Genomic DNA, 21,107 nt, shown 5'->3' on the forward strand with positions numbered 1-21,107 from the left:
AAGTGTTTAGTACAGTGCTCTGCCCACAGTAAGTATTCAATAAATATGATTGAATGAATGAATGAATGAAATGACTTGCCCAAGGTCATCACAGACAGATGAGACATTTTAAAGGCCTCATCTCTCTCCCACTCTCCTTGTCCATGAGTCCTGCGAGGGACAAGTACTGTGCCTGTTTTGCTGAACCAGTCTCTACCCCAGCACTTAGCTCAGTGTTGAGTCAGTGCCTTGGGGAATTTACCGCAGAGTCTATCAACCTTCAAACCTTCATAGACAGGTAGTGCTGACCCCTGTGCTAAAGAACACCTCAGCAGCGGCACAATGAGGGGTGAAGTGCAGAGTAGAGCGTGTTCTCTGGGAGAAAATAAATCAGTAATAGGCCTGGTTTTGAACCCTGCCCTCTGTTGGCTCACGATCTAATTGTGGAGGGAGCAGGAGATGAGCACATCGGAAAAATTCCGGTGCTCCAGAGACACTCCAAAAACTCTATAACAAAACAGCAAGAAAATGGGAGAGTGCTCTGAAACAGACCGAGACCCCAAGCAACGCTTCAGGCTGAAAGTTCAATGTGGGCAGGGAACCTGTGTACCGAGAAGCAGCGTGGCTTAGTGGAAAGAGCCCGGGCTTGGGAGTCAGAGGACGTGGGTTCTAATCCCGGCTCCACAACTTGTCTGCTGTGTGACCTCGGGCAAGTCACTTAACTTCTCTGTGCCTCAGTTACCTCATCTGTAAAATGGGGATTGAGACTGTGAGCCCCACATGGAACAACCTGATTACCTTGTATCTACCCCAGCACTTATACCAGTGCTTGGCACATAGTAAACGCTTGGCAAATACCATAATAATAATAACTCTATTGTGTTGTCCTCTCCTAAGTGCTTAGTACAGTGCTCTGCACACTGGAAGTGGACAATAAATTAATAATTGTGGTATTTGTGAAGCGCATACATATTAAGCGCTGGGGGAAATGCAAGCAAATCACATTCGACACAGTCCCTGTCCCACATCGGGTTCACGGTCTTCATCCCCATTTTACAGATGATGTACCTGAGTCCCAGAGAAGTGAAGTGACTTGTCCAAGGTCATGCGGTAGACAAGTGGTGGGGCTGGGTTTGGAACCCATGACCTTCCAACTCCCAGGCCCATGCTCAACCCACTAGGCCGTGCATACTCAATTTTTTGAAAACACTGAACCAGAGAGTGGACCCCTATTTGTGAAGTCTTTCCCTGAACTTACAGTGTTGAGGAGGTGGATATTCTTAGTGCTCTGGTGCCCCCCGCCCGGCCCCTTTCTTTGCCAGGCAGTGAGGTCGGGAACAAGACATGGGGGTGGGAACGGAGTGAGGCACAGTGTGATTTCTTCTCATTCATTCAATCATTCGTTCGTATTTATTGAGCACCTACTGTGTGCAGAGCACTGTACTAAACACTTGGAAAGTACAATTCGGCAACAGATAGGACAATCCCTACCCAACAACGGGCTCATAGTCCAGAAGGGGGGAGACAGCCAACAAAACAAAATGAGTAGATAGGCAACACTAGCAGTGTGGCTCAATGGAAGGAGCACGGGCTTTGGAGTCAGAGGTCTGGGGTTCAAATCCTGGCTCCGCCCATTGTCAGCTGTGTGACTTTGGGCAAGTCACTTAACTTCTCTGGGCCTCAGTTACCTCATCTGTAAACTGGGGATGAAGACTGTGAGCCCCCCGTGGGACAACCTGATCAACTTGTAACCTCCCCAGCACTTAGAATAGTGCTTTGCACATAGCGCTTAATAAATGTCATCATCATTATTCAGCGCTTAGAACAGTGCTTTGCCCATAGTAAGCGCTTAATAAATGCCATCGTTATTATTATTACCCTCTATTCACCATCCCTCAGTCCCACAGCAGTTACGTTCATATCCATCATTTATTTATTTAGGTTAATGTCTGTAATAATAATGATAATGATGGTATTTGTTAAGCGTTTAATATGTGTCAGCACTGTTCTAAGTGCTGAGGGAGATACCAGGTAATCAGGTTGTCCCATGTGGGGCTCACAGTCTTTAATCTCCATTTTACAGTTGAGGTAACTGAGGCATAGAGAAGTTGGGTGACTTTCTTTTCAAGGTATTTGTTAAGTGCTTACTATGTGCCAGCACTCTACTAAGCAGTGGGGTAGATACAAGCTAATCAGGTTGGACACAGTCCATATCCCACATGGGACTCACAGTCTTAATCCCCATTTTACAGATCTAACTGAGGCCCAGAGAAGTGAAGTGACTTGCCCAAGGTCACCCAGCAGACGAGTGGCAGAACAGGGATTAGAACCCAGATCCTTCTGACTCTAGTTGCCATGGTTCTTTTCAAGGGATGGAGGCGACTTTTGGTTTCCACATCCGTGCCACATGCACAGCTTTTCAAACATGCCCCCGAGACAAAGAAGGAATTTTCAGAAATTTACTTTAGGTGTATATTCAAAGCAGTTTTTAATTCAGCTGCCTGTCACTCGTCTCCATTCCAACAGCAAATATTTTGCAGTCGCCTGCAAATTCTAATGGTTGTTAAAACACTTAGGCCAGTCAGTGACCAGAACAATGTCAATCAATACAAACATCCTAATTGAAATCAACAACTGCCTGGACAATTGATTATGTGATTAGAGAAAGGCTAGTGGGAAGGGCACGGGACTGCATGTCAGATGACCTGGGCTCTAATCTCGGCACTGCCATGTGTCTTCCGGGTGTACTGGGACAAGTCATTTAAGTCTCTGAAACTCAGTTTCCTCATCTGTCAAATGGGAACCCCTTCTCCATCAAATTAAGGAGCCCACAACTTGCCCCACCTTCAAAGCCTGATTAAAATCACATCTCCAAGAAGCCTGCCTCATCTAAGCCCTATTTCCCCTACTCCCTCTCCCTTCCATGTTACCTATGCACTTGGATCTGTTGCCTTTAACCTCTCAATATTCATCCCATCTTCAGCCCCACATTACTCGTGTAATAGATGTGCTATTTGTTAAGCACTTATGGTGTGCCGGGCACTGTTCTGAGCGCTAGGTACAAGCAAGTGGTGTTGGACACAGTTCCTGTCCCACATGGGACTCACAGGCTCAATCCCCATTTTACAGATGAAGTAATTGAAGCCCAGAGAAGTGAAGCACCTTGCCCAAGGTCACACAGCAGACAAGTAGCAGAGCTGGGATTATTCATTCATTCATTCATTCAATCGTATTTATTGAGCGCTTACTACGTGCAGAGCACTGTACTAAGTGCTTGGAAAGTACAATTCACCAACATATAGAGACAGTCCCTACCCAACAATGGGCTCACAGTCTGGAAGGGGGAGACAAACAGTGAAACAAAACAAGTAGATAGGTGTCAATACCATCAAAACAAATAGAATTGTAAATATATACACATCATTAATAAAATAGAGTAATATATATGTACAAATATACGCAAGTGCTGTGGGAAGGGGAAGGGAGTAGGACAGGGGCGAGGGGGAAATAGGGAGGGGAGGAGGAGCAGAGGATAAGGGAGGGCTGAGCCTGGGAAGGCCTCCTGGAGAAGGTGAGCTCTCAATAGGTCTTTGAAGGGAGGAAGAGAGCTAGTTTGGTGGATGTGAAGAGGGAGGGCATTCCAAGCCAGAAGTAGGACGTGGGCCAGGGTTCGACGGCGGGACAGGCGACAATGAGGCCCAGTGAGGTGGTTAGCGGCACCAGAAGAGCGGAGGGTGCGGGCTGGGCTATAGAAGGGGAGAAGAGAGGTGAGGTAGGAGGGGGCGAGGTGTTAGAGATCCTCGAAGCCAATAGTGAGGAGTTTTTGCTTCACGTGAAGGTTGATTATGAAGGGTGATTATGTACATATCCCTAATTTATTTTATCCATTCATTCATTCAATCGTATTTATTAAATGCTTACTGTGAGAAAAGCACTATACTAAGCACTTGGGAAAATACAGTACGGCAACAAGGAGTGAAAATCCCAGCCCACAATGAGCTCATATTATTTGTCACCCTCACTGGGCTGAAGCTTTGTTGTGGGCAGGGACTGTATCCACCAACTGTATTGCGTAGTTCTCTCCCAAATGCTTTGTACAGTGCTCTGCCCACAGGAAATGCTCAATAAATACCCTTACTTGATTGTCAACAAAGTTGTTGCTAGGGTCCCCAGGGGCTAGAGAGCGACAGGGTCAGGGAGTTGCATGAAATAGTGGGTGGGTGCAATAGGCTTGGGAGGTTTGGCCTAGTGGATAGAGCACCGGCATGAGATTAAGGACCTGAGTTTTAATCCTCACTCAGCCACTTGTCTCCTGTGTGACCTTGGGCAAGTCACTTCACTTCTCCGGGCCTTAAGTATCTAATCTGTAAAATGAGGATTGAGATTATGTGCCCCACTTGGGACAGGGACTGTGTCCTACCCGATTTCCTTGTATCTACCCCAACGCTTAGTACAGTGCCTGGCTCAAAGTAAGTACTTAACGAATACCACAGTGATTTATTATTATTAATGAGGGCGGAGACGTAGCATGGTTTAGCAGAGAGAGGGGAGAGTTTTAGCAGAGCAGAGTGAATTCAGAGTGATTTAAATCGAAATTCTGTTTGCAGTGTCCTACTGAACCTGGAGGGTCTTCCCAACATTTGAAGACAGTGTCCTTACCTTGTGTTGATGTAAGCTTGTGGGCAGGAAATTTTTATGTTTATTGTTATATTGTCCTCTACTAAGCGTTTAGTACAGTGCTCAGCTCAATAAATATCACAGATTGGTTTTTTTTAATGGCATTTGTTGTGTGCTTATTATGTGCCAGGCACCGTACTAAGTCCTGGGGTAGATAATACAAGGTAATCAGGTTGGACACAGTCCCTGTCCCACACGGGGCTCCCAGTCTTAATCCCCATTTTACAAATGAGGGAACTGAGGCACAGAGAAATGAAGTGACTTGCCCAAGGACACCCAGCAGACAAGCTGTGGAGCCAGGATTAGAACGTAGGTCAGTCAGTCACTCATTCAGGGTTACTGAGGGCTTACTGTGTGCAGAGCACCTGTACAGAGTGCTGGGGAGAGGACAATCTAACAATAAACGGAAAAATTTCCTGCCCACAATAAGCTTATAGTCTAGAGGATTGAAGAGAACAGTCCATAGAGATTCTTCTGCTTCCCAAGCCTGGGCTGTAGCGACTAGGCCACGCCGCTTCTCACCTGATGGACCGACTGACGTCTGTGTTTCTCCGCAGGTCTCCTAGCGAAAATTTCCCCGCTGTCATCCCCGTGCCCCTCGCCGGTCCAGGGCACCCCCTCCAGCAGCCCTGTCAGCAAGAGCTCGGGTGGCCAGTTTCCGGACTCAGCCGACGCAGCCGGCCAGCAAGTCCTCAACTCTCACAAGGCCTTGGCCTACACCCAGAGCGCCCCTGACCTTTCATCCCAGGGCCCGCCCACACCCCCTGCCATCTGCAGCAGGTAAGCCCCCCCGCCCCATCTGTGCCCAGGTGCCTTCCACTCAGCCGGGGGTGGGTTCCCTTTGCCCCGTGAGGCATCCCTGTCCGCCCACCGGCCACCCGTGTTGCTCCGAGGACCCTCCGGGCAGGGTCCGAATGGGCAGGGAGTGTTGCATCAAGTGCTTATGGTGTGCCCACTGGCCAGCACTGCCCGCAGAAGTCTTTGGGACCGGCCCGAGGGTCATACCTCATGAGCGGTGGCAAAATGCCTCATCAGTCAATCATATTTATTGAGCGCTTACTGTGTGTGGAGCACTGAGCACTTGGGAGAGGCCATTACAACAGAGTTGGCAGACTCGTTCCCTGCCCACCAGGAGTCAGTCTTTCAATTGTATTTATTGAGCGCTTATTGTGTGCTGAGCACTATACTAAGTACAGTATTATAATAATAATAATAATGGTATTAAGTGCTTACTATGTGCCAGGCACTATACAAAAAGATGGGGTGGATACAAGCAAATCATGTTGGACACAGTCCTTGTCCCACGTGGGGGTCACAGTCTCACTCACCATTTTACAGATGAGGCCCACAGAAGTTAAGTGACTTGCCCAAGGTCACACAGCGGACAAGTGGTAGAGCCAGGATTAGAACCCATGACTTTCTGACTCTCAGGCCTGGGCTCTATCCACTATGCCATGCTGTTTCTCTAGTAGACCCAACCATAAACAATTAACAGACATTTTCTCTGCCCACAAGGAGCTAACAGCCTAGAGGGAGAGACAGAGATTAATAGAAATAAATGAATTACAGATGTGGGCAAAAATTCTATAGGGCTGGGAGGGGGGATGAATAAAGGGAGCAAGTCAGGGAGATGCAGGAGGGAGTGGAAGAAGAGGAAAAGTGGGTTTAGTCAAGGAAGGCCTCTTCAAGGAGTTGAGCCTTCAATAAGGTTTTGAAAGTGGGGAGAGAAATTGTCTGTTGGCTAAGAGGAGGGAGGGCATTTCGGGCCAGAGGCAGGACATGGGCATGAGGTTGGTGGCAAGATAGATGAGACTGAGGAACAGTGAATCGATTGGCATTTAGAGGAGCAAAGTGTGTGGGCTGGGTTGGAGTAGGAGAGTAGTGAGGTGAGGTGGGCGGAGGGAGGGGGCAAGGGGATTGAGTGCTTTAAAACTGATGGTGAGGAGTTTTGGATGAGGACTGGTGGGCGGTACTGGAGGGTCTTAAGAAGAGGGAAAACGTGGCCAGAATGTTTCTGTAGAAAATGATTGGGGCAGCAGAGTGAAGTGCGGACTGGAGTGGGGAGAGACAGGAAGCAGGGAGGTGAGCAAGGAGACTGATACAGTAATCAAGTCAAAATAGGATAAGTGCTTGGATTAATACGGTAGCAGTTTCGTCGGAAAGGGAGGATTTTAGCGATGTTGTGAAGGGCAAATTGACAGGATTTAGGGATGGATTGAATATGTGGGTTGAAGGAGAGAGAAGAGTCAAAGATAACACCAATGTTATAGGCTCGTGAGACGGGAAGGATGGTGGTGCCATCTACAGTGATGGGAAAGTCAGGAGGAGGACCAGGTTTAGGTGAGAAGATAAGAAGCTCTGTTTTGGATGTGTTAAGTTTGTGGTGATGGGAGGACATCCAAGTAGAGAGGTCTTGAAGGCAGGAGGAGATGTGAGACTGCCGAGAGGGCGAGAGCTCAGGACCAGAGATGGAGATTAGGGAGTCATCCACATGGAGGTGTAGGCTTCTCCCACTCCCTCCTCCAGAAAAGCCCATTTGGGATTCCAGTTGTGCTTTTTGCTTCTGTCATCTTTTTTGTACTTGAAATTGATATGCCCTTTCCCCATCTGAGTAGAACATTTGGAGTAAGTTCCAAAAGCTTCTCCTGGGTCTTCTGGGAGGGGGATCCGTCCCAGATGGAGAAAACAGAGGCTGTGGCCTAGCTGGGGGCCCGCCTGGGGCAGCCTGCCTTCCTCCAACGTGGTGTCTGCCCTGCCCCAACCAACCGGACCACAGGGTGGGAAACATGTCTTCTCTTCCTCCCAACAATATTCTAATCAGTCTATGTTGAAGCCACACCTCCTCCACAAGGCCTTCCCTGACTAATAATAATAATAATAATGATGGCATTTGTTAAGCACTTACTATGTGCAAAGCACTGTTCTAAGCACTGGGGGGGAAATACAAGGTGATCAGGTTGTCCCACGTGGGGCTCACAGTCTTGATCCCCATTTTACAGATGAGGGAACTGAGGCTCAGAGAAGTTAAGTGACTTGCCCAAAGTCACACAGCTGACAAGTGGCGGAGCTGGGATTAGAACCCATGACCTCTGACTCCAAAGCCCGGGCTCTTTCCACTTAGCCATGCTGTTTCTCGACTAAGTGCCCCCGTTTCCTCTTCTCCCATTCTCTTGTGTGTCTCCCTGACTTGCTCCCTTTATTCCTTCCCCTTCCCAGCCCCACAGCACTTATGTCACTATCTGTCATTTCTTCATTTATATTAATGTCTGTCTCCCCCCTAGACTGTAAGCTCATTGTGGGCAGGGAATGTGTCCATTGTTATTGTGTACTCTCCCAAGTGGTTAGTACAGTGCTCTGCACACAGTAAGTGCTCAGTAAATATGAATGAGTGAATTTGTTAAGTGCTCACCGTGTTCAGAGCAATGTGGCTGAAATGAATGAATGAATGAATAAATTGTAGTATTTGTTAAGCACTTACTGTGTGCCAGACACTGTGCTAAGCTCTGGGGTGGATACAAACAAATTAAATTGGAACAGTCCCTATCCCAGTTTTGCAGATGAGATAACTAAGGTAAAGACAAGTGAAGTGACTTACCCAAGGTCACACAGCAGGCAAGTGACAGAGCCCGCTCCTAAGCAATGAGGTTGAGCACAGTCAAATCTGGCACTAATTACTGAGCACCTGATGGATCACATCGTGTAAAGAGCACCAACTTAAGTGTGTTTCTGTGAAGCACTCCTCAGAATGTCGAAAGAGGCGAAAGCCTTGAGCTCCGACCGGGGTGGGAGAATCCCATTCATTCATTCAATCATATTTATTGAGCACTTACTGTGTGCAGAGCACTGTACTAAGTGCTTAATAATAATGATGGCATTAATTAAACGCTTACTATGTGCAAAGCATTGTTCTAAGTGCTGGGGTAGATACAAGGTAGTCAAGTTGTCCCATATGGGACTCACAGACTTAATCCTCATTTTCCAGATGAGTTAACTGAGACACAGAGAAGTTAAGTGACTTGCCCAAAGTCACTAAGCTGACAGTTGGCGGAGTAGGGATTTGAACCCATGACCTCTGTCTCCAAAGCCCGTGCACTTTCCATTGAGCCACGCTGCTTCTCTGTAGAAGACATTAACGGTTCCCAGTCCTGGCCCAGCCGCTCTAATTCATTCATTCAATTGTATATTGAGTGCTTAGTGTGTGCGGAGCACTGTACTAAACGCTTAGCACTGTACTAGCACTCTCATGGTCTCGATCTCAGACCTCTGATCCTGAAGGTCCAGACCACTTCAAAATGCCCGTGAGGAGAAATGCGTCCCAGACGGACGGTTCCCGACTTCCCAGTCTGTTTTTGTAGGGCTTTGGCAAGAGGAAATTAGAGTCATCATCCAGATGGTTTGGGATTTGGCTCAGGGAGTTGTTTTGTTTCATTTCTAAAGTGTCTGTTTTGGAACTGAATCTCACTCCCACGTTCCCTCCTCGATTTTTTTTGAACAGAGTTTGTTAAATTTTACAAAGTGTCAATCACTGTTCTAAGCATGGGATAGTGGCTAGAGCCCAGTCCTGGGAGTCAGAAGGTCATGGGTTCTAATCCCAGCTCCACCATATGTCTGCTGTGTTAAAGGGCAAGTCACTTTACTTCTCTGGGCTTCAGTTGCCTCATCTGTAAAATGGGGATTGAAACTGTGAGCCCCATGTATGACAGGGACTGTGTTCAACCCGATTTGCTTGTATCCACCCCAGTATTAGTACAGTGCTTGGCACAAAGTAAGCACTTAAATACCACAATTATTTTTCTTATTGTCATTATTATTATTGTTATAATTATAATACGAGTCAGTTTGGACAAAGTCCCTGTCCCTCCTGCAGTTCACAATCTAAGTAGGAGGGACAACAGGCAAACTGAGGCACAGAGAAGTTAAGTGGCACACAGCAAGCCTTTGAGAGAGCCAGGATTAGAACCCAGGTCCTCCGACTCCAAGACCCGGGCTCTTTCCACTGAGTCAGGATGCTTTTCTTTAGGCTTGGTCCCACTGGGCAGATGAGGAAAGGTCCATTGGTGTGTTCATTTATTCACTCATTCAATCATATTTCTTAAGTACTTACTATGTACAGAGCACTGTACTAAGCACTTGGGAAAGTACAACAATAAGCAGTGACATTCCCTACCCACAACGTACTACTTACTAGCTCATGGTCTAGAGGGGGAGACTGTTAATGGGGGGCGGGAGGGAAAGGGGTGCCAAGAGACTCTTTCTGAGGATCCCCACTGCCCAGAATCACCAGGTAGGCTCAGTCCCCTTGGGGAGAACATGGTACCTGTACTGTAGACACCACTGAGGGTCCTGCCCCTCTCAGCTAACTGGTTCTTCTGCAATTAATAATAATAATTATAATAATAATGATAGCATTTATTGAGCGCTTACTGTGTGCAAAGCATTGTTCTAAGGGCTGGGGAATTTACAAGGTGATCAAGTTGTCCCACGGGTGGCTCACAGTCTTCATCCCCATTTTACACATGAGGGAACTGAGGCCCAGAGAAGTGAAGTGATTTGCCCAAAGTCACACAGCTGGCAATTGGTAGAGCCGGGATTTAAACCCGTGACCTTGGCCTCCAAAGCCCGTGCTCTTTCCACTGAGCCACAGTGCTTCTCTAATATTGACTGTAATAACTCTTACAATTGCCAACTTGTACTTCCCAAGCGCTTAGTACAGTGCTCTGCACACAGTAAGTGCTCAATACATACGATTGATTGATTGATTGATTGATTATAATAATTATGGTGCTTGTTAAGGGCTTACTATGGGCCAGGCACTGTACTAAGCACTGGGATCATTAAAGGTAATCGGGTGGAACACAGTCCCTGTTCCACATGGGGCTCACCAAGTAGGAGGGAGTAGGATGTAGTCCCCATTTTATAGGTGAGGTAACTGAGGCACAGAGAAGTGAAGTGACTTTTCCATGGTCACACAAGCAGACAAGGCGCAGAGTCAGGATTAGAACCCAGGTCATCTGGCTCCCCGGGCCTTGCTTGAGCCACTAGACCACAATGTTTCCAAGTTCCATCAATTTCCATCTGATGGTTCAGTCTGTCTGCAATGATTGGTGCCTGCCTCATGCAGAAGACCGTACTAAACACTTGGGGAAGTCCAGTGGGATTAATAAACTTGACAGTCAAAGTATTTACAAATAAGGGGGAGAAGGGGCCAACCTAATTATCTTCTAGCCCAGTTCTTAGAACAGTGCTTGAGAACACAGTAAGTGCTTAACAAATACCACAGGCTTGGGAGTCAGAAGCACCTAGCTTCTAATCCTAGCTCTGCCACTTGTAATAATAATAATAATAATAATTTTGGTATTTGTTAAGTATTTACTATGTGCAAAGCACTGTTCTAAGCGCTGGGGAGGATACAAGGTGATCAGGTTGCCCCACGTGGGGCTCACAGTCTTAATCCCCATTTTACAGGTGAGGTAACTGAGGACCAGAGAAGTTAAGTGACTTGCCCAAAGTCACCAAGAAGACAACTGGCGGAGCAGGAATTTGAACCCTTGACCTCTGACTCCCAAGCCCGTGCTCTTTCCACTGAGCCACACTGCTTCTCCACTTGTCTGTGTTCCTTGGGCAAGTCACTTTACTTCTTTGGGCCTCATTGGCCTCATCTACAAAATGAGGATTGAGATTATAAACCCCAAGAGGAACATGGACCGTGTCTCACCTGATTAGCTTGTATCTATTCTAGCACTTAGTACAGTGCCTGGCACATAGCAAGCGCTTAACATGTACTATGTTTTTTAAAAAAGGAGCTTCTGGGAAACCTGAAAGAAATTATCTAATCCTTAAATTGGGATCTCAGCCTCAATGTCCATTTCCAGTGCTAGGCCTCAAACATAAAGGTTGCGAGCTGGAGGCAGGTGGAGAGGTTTTGTGGCCTTGGAAGCTCCACAGGCGCCATGGTGAAATGCTGCCATCCTTTTTTTTCATGGTTATTTGTTAAGCACTTACTGTGGACCAGGCACTGTACTAAGCACTGGGGCACTGCAAGCAAATTGGGTTGGGCACAGTCTCTGTCCCACATCAGTCTCACCGTCTTAATCCCCATTTTACAGATGAGGTAACTTGAGGCCCAGGGAAATGAAGTGACTTGCCCACAGTCACACAATAGACAAGTAGCAGACCCAGATTAGAACCCATGTCCTTTTGGCTGCCAGGCCCGTTCTCTAACCACCTTTCTGCTTCTCACTCTCCCAAGCCCTTGGTACAGTGCTCTGCACACAGAAAGCACTCAATAAATACCATTTAATGAATACATGAACAGTTGCTCAATGGTATTCGGAGCTACTTTAAGGCTGCTCTAACCTAGCAGGGACTTCGGGCGGAACATTTGCTTGTAATGTGAGGAACTTCCCACTGAAAGCGCTCAGTAAAACATCAAGTCGTTTCTGACCCATAGCGATACCACGGACAGAACGCCCCGCTCTCCGTCTGCAATTATTCTGGTGGCGGATCCACAGAGTCTTCTTGGAAAAAATCTGGAAGTGGTTACCATTGCCGCCTTCCATGCAGTAAACTCGAGTCTCCACCCTTGACTCTCTCCTGTGCCGCTGCTGCCCAGCACGGGGATATTTTGACTTGTAGCAGATGGCCTGACACTCACTAGCCACTGACCAAGCTAGGAATGGAATGGGTAGGCCTCTGTTTGACTCTCCCTCCAGTAGTCGAGACTGGTAGAGGACTGGAAAGCCTCCAGGTGTGACCCTGAGAGGGAAGCTCAATAAATACCGTTGATTTATTGAATCCAGTCATGTTCTGATCAGAGATACTTACCCAGCAGGGCCTGCATGCAGATTACTCTAGTAAGCACTTGGGAGAGAAGACTAGATCTTGAAGACACAGTCCTTGCCCATGGGGATCTTATGATCCAATGGACGGACAAAAAACACTGGAGTGCATTTTTTGGGTTTTTCATTTTATTTTTTATGGGTTTTTTTTGATGGCATTTATTAAGCACTTACGATGTGCAAAGCACTGTTCTATGTGCTGGGGAGGTTACAAGGTGATCAGGTTGTCCCACGAGGGGCTCACAGTCTTAATCCCCATTTTACAGATGAGGTAACTGAGGCACAGAAAAGTTAAGTGACTTGACCAAAGTCACAGAGCTGACAATTGGCGGAGCTGGGATTTGAGCCCATGACCTTTGACTCCATTTGTTAACTCTTATTATGTACCAAGCACCGGAGAAAGCACTAGGGTGGATACAAGCTTATCCAGTTGGACACAGTCCCTGTCCCACACGGGGCTCCCGGTTTTAATCCCTGTTGTAAAGATGAAGGAACTAAAGCTCAGAGAAATGAAGGGATTTATCCAAGGTTACACAGCAGGTGAGTGGCAGAGCCGGGATTAGAACCCTGGTCCTTCTGATGGCCAGGCCTGGGCTCTCTCCACTAGGCCATGCTGCTTCCCTTTTGTCAAATCCCTAGACCTCCCTGAAGGGATCCTCCCACATAAGGCGCCGGAGGGATCCAGGGAGACGACATCCAGAAAACTTCAGAGAGAAGAAACTTCAAAAAGGTGACAGAGTTAGTTGCAGCAGCTTGCTTTCTCATCCGCCCCTGAGTTCTGCGTCTACCTCAAAGAGAATACTGAGAAAAATCAGTCCGTCCCACCACTTATTTGTTCAGAAATGTTTATTAAATCAGTCGTGTATATTCTATTTGTTTGGGCTTTACAAATCTCTAATTGAATCCAGGTTTTATTATTCCCTTTAGGGGTAGCATCACAAGCGCCACCAGACAGCTTGAGAAACAATGCGCTAGTCATTGTGGTTTACCCGTATAACGAGCAGAAATTTGCTCGGCATCACAGTCTGTCAGCCTCTTAAGGCCGTAAATCAATTGATGAAGCATATTTATTGAGTGCTTACAGTGTACAGAGCGCTGCACTAAGCGTTTGGGAGAGTGAAGGATAACAATGTTGGTAGATACATTCCCTTCCCACAATTAGCTGACCTTCTAGAGGGAAATAACTCTTTAAGCCCTCTTTTCCCAGCTTCCTCTCTCTTCTGCATCTTCTGTGCACTTGGGATCTGTGACATTTCGGCATTTGATATTCGCCCACCCTCACCCCCAAAGCACTTATGTACATATCTATCAATTATATATTATAGATTATTTGTATTAATTCCTGTCCCCCTCTCTAGACTGTATGCTCATTGTGGGCCGAGAACGTATCTATCAACGCTGTTGTATTGTATGCTCCCAAGTTCTTATTACAGTGCTCTGCACATAGTGAGCACTCAGTGAGAAGCAGCATGGCCCAATGGAAAGAGCCCAGGCCTGGGAATCAGAGGACCGGGTTTTAATCCCGGCTCCTCCACTTGTCTGCTGTGTGACCTTGGGCAAGCCACTTAACTTCTCTGGGCCTCAGTTACCTCATCTGTAAAATGGGGATTAAGACTGGGAGCCCCACATGGGACAACCTGATTACCTTGTATCTACCCAGCACTTAGAACAGTGCTGGGCACATAGTAAGTGTTTAACAAATACCATTATTAGTACCTACTGTGTGACTTCAGGCAAGTCACTTCTCTGTGCCTCAGTTTCCTCATCTGAAAATGGGGATTAAGACTGTGAGCTCTAAATGGGACAGGGACTGTGTCCAACGTGATGACCTTGTTTGTTCAGTAAAGTGCCTGGCACGTAGTAAGCCCCTAACAAATACCATAAATATTCAATAAATCATTGGTATTTATTGAGCAACTATTATGTGCAGAACACTGTATTAAGCTCTTGGGAGAGTACAACAGAATTAGCGGACACATTCCCTGCCCATAATGACTTTATGGTATAGTCTAGCAATACCACTGATTGATTGATTGATAGATATCCTAGGTCAATCAAGACCATTTATAGAGCATTTACCATGACCCAACATACTGATCAATGCTATCTTTTGAGCGCTTAATGTGTGAAGTACACTATACTAAACGCTTGGGAGGGTAAACTCCAATTGAATTGGTAGATGTGATCCCTGCCCTCAAGGAGCTTACAGTCTAGAGAGAGAGGCAGAAAAGAAGCAGCATGGCTCAATGGAAAGAGCATGGGCTTGGGAGTCAGAGGTCATGGGTTCAAATTCCCAACTCTGCCAATTGTCAGCTGTGTGACTTTGGGCAATTCACTTAACTTCTCTGTGCCTCAGTTACCTCATCTGTAAAATGGGGATAAAGACTGTGAGCCCTATGTGGGACAATCTGATCACCTTGTATCCTCCCCAGCACTTAGAACAGTGCTTTGCACATAGTAAGTGCTTAATAAATGCCATCATTATTACTATTAAATATCATTGATTGATTTGATGATGGGGGAGGTAGTTCGAGACCAGAAGAAGGTTCCAGGTGAGGAGTTGGCAGTGAGATAGATGAGAAAGAGGTACGGTGAATAGGTTGGCACCAGAGGAGCAAAGTGTGCAGGATGGGGGTGGCGGGTAGTATTAGAATAGTGAGGTGAGGTTGGAGGGGGCAAGGGAATCGAGTGTTTGGAACCCAATGGTGAGGAGTTTTTGTTTGATGCAGAGGTGGATGGGCAACCACTGGAGGGTCTTGAGGAGCGGGAGATGTGGACTGGACTTTTTTTTAGAGAAACAATCCATTCATTCATTCAATCGTATTTATTGTACTGTACTAAGTACACTGTACTAAGCGCTTGGGAAGTACAAGTTGGCAACATATAGAGATGGTCCCTACCCAACAGTGGGCTCACAGTCTAGATCCAGGCAGCGGAGTATCCCGGCTCTGTCAATCGTCAGCTGTGTGACTTTGGGCAAGTCAATTTCTCTGGGCCTCAGTTCCCTCAACTGTAAAATGGGGGTTAGACTTGTGAGACTCCCCGTGAAACAACCTGATATCCTCCCCAGCACTTAGAACAGTTCTTTGCACATAGTAAGTGCTTAATAAATGCCATTTTAAATATTATTATTATTATATATTATTATATAATATTATTATGGATTGGAGTGGGAAGAGAAAGGAGGCAGGGAGGTCAGCAAGGAGGCTGATGCAGTGATCCAGGCGGATAAGTTAAGTGCTTGGATCAGTGTGGTTCCAATATGCAGCGTGGCTCAGTGGAAAGAGCACGGGCTTTGGATTCAGAGGTCATGAGTTCAAATCCCGTCTCCGCCAATTGTCAACAGTGTGACTTTGGGCAAGTCACTTAACTTCTCTGAGCCTCAGTTACCTCATCTGTAAAAATGGGGATTAAGACTGTGAGGCCCACGTGGGACAACCTGATCACCTTGTATCCTCCCCAGTGCTTAGAACAGTGTTTTGCACATTGTAAGTGCTGAACAACTGCCATTATCATCATTATTATTATTATTACGCATGGAGAAGAAAGGGCAGATTTCAGGGGTGTGCAGGTAGAGCTGACAGGATTTCATGACGGACTGAATGTGTATGTTGGATGAGAGAGATGAGTTAATTGTGAGCCCGTTGTTCGGTAGGGACCGTCTCTATATGTTGCCAACTTGTACTTCCCAAGCACTTAGTACAGTGCTCTGCACACAGTAAGCGCTCAATAAATACGATTGAATGAATGAAAGGATAATGCCTAGGTTGTGGTCTTGTGAGACAGGAAGGATGGTGGTGCTGTCTACAGTGATGGGACAGTCAGGGGGTAGAAAGATGAGGAATTCTGTTTTAAACATGTTAAGTTTGGGACATCTCCAAGTAGGGATGTCCTAAAGGGAGGAGGAAATTTGAGACACGGAGGGAGTGAGATCAGGGCTGGAGATGTAGATTTGGGTGTCATCCACACAGAGGTGGGAGTTGAAGCCATGGGAGCAAATGAGTTCTCCAAGGGAGTAGCTGTAGGTGGAAAATAGAAGGAGACCCAGACCTGAAGCTTGAGGGACCTCTCCCATTAAGGAGAGGGAGGCAGAGTAGAATGTCATGAAAGAGACGGACAATGAGCAGCCAGAGAGCCAGGCGGAGAACAAGGAGGGGAAATGGTCAGTGAAGTCAAGGTTGGATAATGTTCCAGGGGAGTTAGAACATCTATGGTGTCAAAGGCAGCTGAGAGGTTGAGGAGGATTTGGATGGAGTAGAAGCTCTTGGATTTGGCAAGGAGGATGTCCTCACTGACCTTATGCTTTGCACATAGTAAGCGCTTAACAAATACCATCATTATTATTATTGTTATTTCTGTGGAGTGAGAAGTAACATGAACTAAGGAATAGAGCACAGGCTTGGGAGTCAGAAGGAACTGGTTCTAATCCTGGCTCCACCACTTGTCTGCTGTGTGACCTTAGACAAGTGACTTCACTTCTCTGGTCCTCAGTTTCCTCATCTGTAAAATGGGGATTAAGACTAGAAGCCCCATGTGTGGCAGGGACTGTGTCCAACCTGATTATCTTGTATCTACCCCAGTGCTCAGTACAGTGCCTGGCACAGAGTAAGCACTTAACAAAAAACATAAGAGGAAAAAAAAAGAGTGAATGGGTTGTTTCTGTGGAGTGAATGGGTTGGAAGTGAGATTGTAGAAGTTTAAGAAGAGAATTGAAGGAAAGGAAGAGGAGATAGTGTGTGTAAGACAACTCACTTCAGGGGTTTGGAGGCACTTGGAAATGTGCAGTAGAATTAATAGACTTCCTAATTAACTCCTTGGAAGAAATAGCACGTGTTTGGAGAAGTGATTCGTGCCCCCAAGGAGCTTGCAACATCTTGCAAGAGAAGCATTACACAGCATGTGTCATTCAGAGCAGGCTTTACCTCGTTCCATCAGCTGCCTTCTTCTTATGGTATTTGTTAAGCGTTTACTAAGTGTCTGGCACTGTACCAAGCGCTGAGGTAGATACATCGTAATCAGGTTGGACGCAGTCCCTGTCTCACATGGGGTTTACAGTCTTAATCCCCATTTTACAGATGAAGATGAAGCAGCGTGCCTTAGTGGAAAGAGCCCGGGCTTAGGAGTTAGAGGTCATGGGTTCTAATCCCAGCTCCACCACTTGTCCGCTGTGTGACATGGGCAAGCCACTTAACTTCTCTGTGCCTGAGTTACCTCATCTGTAACATGGGGATTAAGACTGTGAGCCCCACATGGGACAACCTGATTACCTTGTATCTACCCCAGCACTTAGAACTGTGCTCGGCACATAGTAAGCACTTAACAAATACCATCATTATTATTATTATTGTTAGATGAGGTAACCGAAGAACAAAGAAACGAAGCAACTTGCCCAAGGTCACACAGCAGACAAGAGAAGGAGCTAGGATTAGAAGCCAGGCCCTTACTTTAACCACTAGGCCACAAGGTCCCAGAACTCTGTCCTCCTGAAGTGGACATTTTAGAGGACACAGGGCAGTGACCTCAAAACGAGAGCGCTGCGGTTTTGAAGGATGGAAGGAAGGAGGAGACTCAGGCTATTCTTTGAGAAAGTTTTGTGAGGTTTCATTATAACTCAGTTCATTAGTTACGTGTCGCTGAGCAGGATTCTCGGGATGATGAAATGTGCAGTAGGAGTTGAGATGATTCCCCAGGAGAAACGCACCCGCAGCCCAGAAAGATGAGTCCGTTCATTCCCGTTGACCTACTTAGTCACAGATAGGACTCCCCAGCTAAATTTGTAAGCACCTTTAGGGTAGGGGGCTGTGTTGTGTACCCACTAGATTGTGAGCTCCTTGAAGGCAAGGATTGTGCCTGCTACCTATTGTCCTCTCCCAAGCGCTCAGTACAGTGTTCTGCACACAGTAGACTGGAAACTTTCTGAGGTCAGGGATGGCACCGACTAACTCTATTGTCCTTCTCCACGTGATCAGAACAGTCCTTTGCACACAGTAGGCTTCTCATGGGCAAGGATAGTGTCTACCTTGGCTATTCTACTCTACCAAATGTTTATTATTTATTATTCATTATTTCATTCAGTTGTATTTATTGAGCACTTAACTGTGTGCACAGCACTGTTCTAAGCCCTTGGGAGAGTACAATACAACAATAAACAGACATGTTCCCTGCCCCCGATGAGCTTTTGTTTGTATTAAAGGATGTCTCCCGCTCTGGATTGTAAGTCTGTCATGACAGGGAATGTATCTATCTTAGTACAGTGCACTACACACAGTAAGCACTCAATAAATAGCATGGATGGACGTATTACCGTGCTCTGAACACAGTAGACTTTCAATACAGAGTGTATTTGGAAATGCCTATCAGGGCAACATGGGACCACTGTAATCCTTTCTTGTGGCTATTCTCAGCCTTGAACTTGTCAATGTTACACTCTCGGGGAAACAAATCCCTTTGAAGATCTGAAACGGGGGGAAATCTCCTTTCTGTGCAGTGGGCAGTGCCATTTTGGGTAAAGATTCCTGTTTTCCTGGGAAAGGCATGTTTCTGGAAAGAGGAGGATATTACTAAGTACTGACCTCGTGCTCCTGTGTTTCTCAGCTGCGGAAGATCATTTAGCCAAGCCAATACTACGGATGCACAGTTGGAGAGGAATGCTTCAGGGATTTCTTCCCCGGGCAGGACAGGTGAGTCCCTGGAGGGCGTGAGGGGCTTGGAGTCAGCCCGGAAGGGCTAGTTCGTGGCCAACGGAGATCCACAAGATGAATCCCCTGATTGGTCAGAGAGCAGACCCCCACAGGCAGGCAATCTGCCAGGATTCCTTGGGGCCACTCCAAAGGTCAAACTGCTAGGAAAGAGAAGGAGTGTACTTAGTGGAAAGAGCCCAGGCCTAGGAGTCAGAGGACATGGGTTTTAATCCTGGCTCTGCCACTTGTCTGCTGTGCGACTTGGTCAAGTCACTTCACTTCTCTGTGCCTCAGTTACCTCATCTGTAAAATGGGGATTAAAAGTGTGAGCCCCACGTGAGACAACCTGATTACCCTATTTTTACCCCAGCGCTTAGAACGGTGTTTGGCACATAGAAAACACTTTATAAATAGCATAAATATTATTATTATTATTGTTTTTATGAAAGGAGCAACGTGGCCTAGTGGATAGAGAACAGGCCTGAGAGTCAAAAGGACCTGGCTTCTAATCCCAGCTCTGCTGTTTGTCTTCCAGGTGACCTTGGGCAAAACACTTCACTTCTCTGGGCCTCAGTTCCCTCAACTGTAAAATAGGGATTAAGAGTTTGTGCCCCATGTGGGATACAGACTGGGTCCGATCTGATCAATTTGTATCTACCCCAATGCTTAGAACAGTGCTCTACCCCTAGTAGGCACTTAATAGCGAAGCAGCATGCCTTAGTGGAAAGATCACAGGCTTGGGAGTCAGAGGACATGGGTTCTAATCCCACCTTAGCCTCTACCTCCAAGGTGGAATCAAACGAGGTCACCCAGGGTGCGGTCCAACAGGACCGTCCATATTGATACCCAACATGGCTGCCCTTGGCAAGATCCTATCGTTGGAAGGGGTGGTGGGTGGTACTAGGTGACATCCAACCTGGCCAGCCTCAAGGAGCTCTAACAGGACTGTCCCAGGACTCTGGGGGAGCTGAGGGCTCATTTCTGGAGGATAATAACAATGGTCTTTATATAGCGCTTACTATGTGCCAAGCCCTGTGTGAGCAACAGGGTAGGTCCAAGATAATCATATCAGAAAAAGTCTCCGTCTCACGCAGGACTCACAGGGAAAGGGGCACAGAACGCCCTGACGCTTTTGTTACTGGGTGAGACTGCCCAATTCTCCATTTCCCAGAATAATAATCACGATGGTATTTATGGAACACTTCCGCTGGGCTAAGCCCTGTGCTAAGACCTGGGGTAGATACAAGACAATCAGTAATATTATAATAATAATTGTGGTATTTGTTAAGTGCTTCCTATGTGCCAGGCACTGTAATAATAATGTTGGTATTTGTTAAGTGCTTACTATGTGCAAAGCAATGTCCTAGCCGCTGGGGTAGATACAAGGTAATCCGGTGGTCCCACATGGGGCTCACAGTCTTCATCCCCATTTTGCAGATGAGAGAACTGAGGCCCAGAGAAGTGAAGTAGTTTACCCAAAGTCACACAGCTGACAAGTGGCGGAGCTGGGATTAGAACCCACCACCTCTGGCTCCCCAGTCCGTGCTCTTTCCACTGAGCCACACTGTCACACATAGTCCCTGTCCCACATCAGACTCATCATCATCATCATCAATCGTATTTATTGAGCGCTTACTATGTGCAGAGCACTGTACTAAGCGCTTGGGAAGTACAAATTGGCAACATATAGAGACAGTCCCTACCCAACAGTGGGCTCACAGTCTTAATCCCCAATTTATGGGGATTAGGCAATTGAGGTCCAGAGAAATGTAATAACTTGACCAAGGTCACACAGCAGACAAGCAGTGGAGCTGAGATTCGAACCCAGGTCCTTCTGACTCCCAGGCCTGTATTCTATTCATTAGGTCGTGATGCACATATGTTCTATATGGGCCTCACAGGGTAGGAAAAACAGGAAATGAACCCCCATTTT

The 21,107-nt window shown here is 46.7% G+C and overlaps 1 protein-coding gene across 1 annotated transcript in view; it reads left to right on the top strand.

Annotated features, from left to right (window-relative positions):
* Positions 1-21,107, top strand: part of PDE3A (phosphodiesterase 3A) — a 240,774-nt gene that overhangs the window by 165,924 nt on the left and 53,743 nt on the right. The window contains exons 6-7 of the mRNA XM_038759416.1: positions 5,214-5,436; positions 19,089-19,174. Coding sequence (XP_038615344.1) covers positions 5,214-5,436; positions 19,089-19,174 — 309 coding nt within the window. The remainder of the gene's footprint in view (positions 1-5,213; positions 5,437-19,088; positions 19,175-21,107) is intronic.

This window comes from Tachyglossus aculeatus, chromosome 2 (genome assembly GCF_015852505.1).
Source record: "Tachyglossus aculeatus isolate mTacAcu1 chromosome 2, mTacAcu1.pri, whole genome shotgun sequence".
NCBI classification, from domain to species: Eukaryota; Metazoa; Chordata; class Mammalia; order Monotremata; family Tachyglossidae; genus Tachyglossus; species Tachyglossus aculeatus.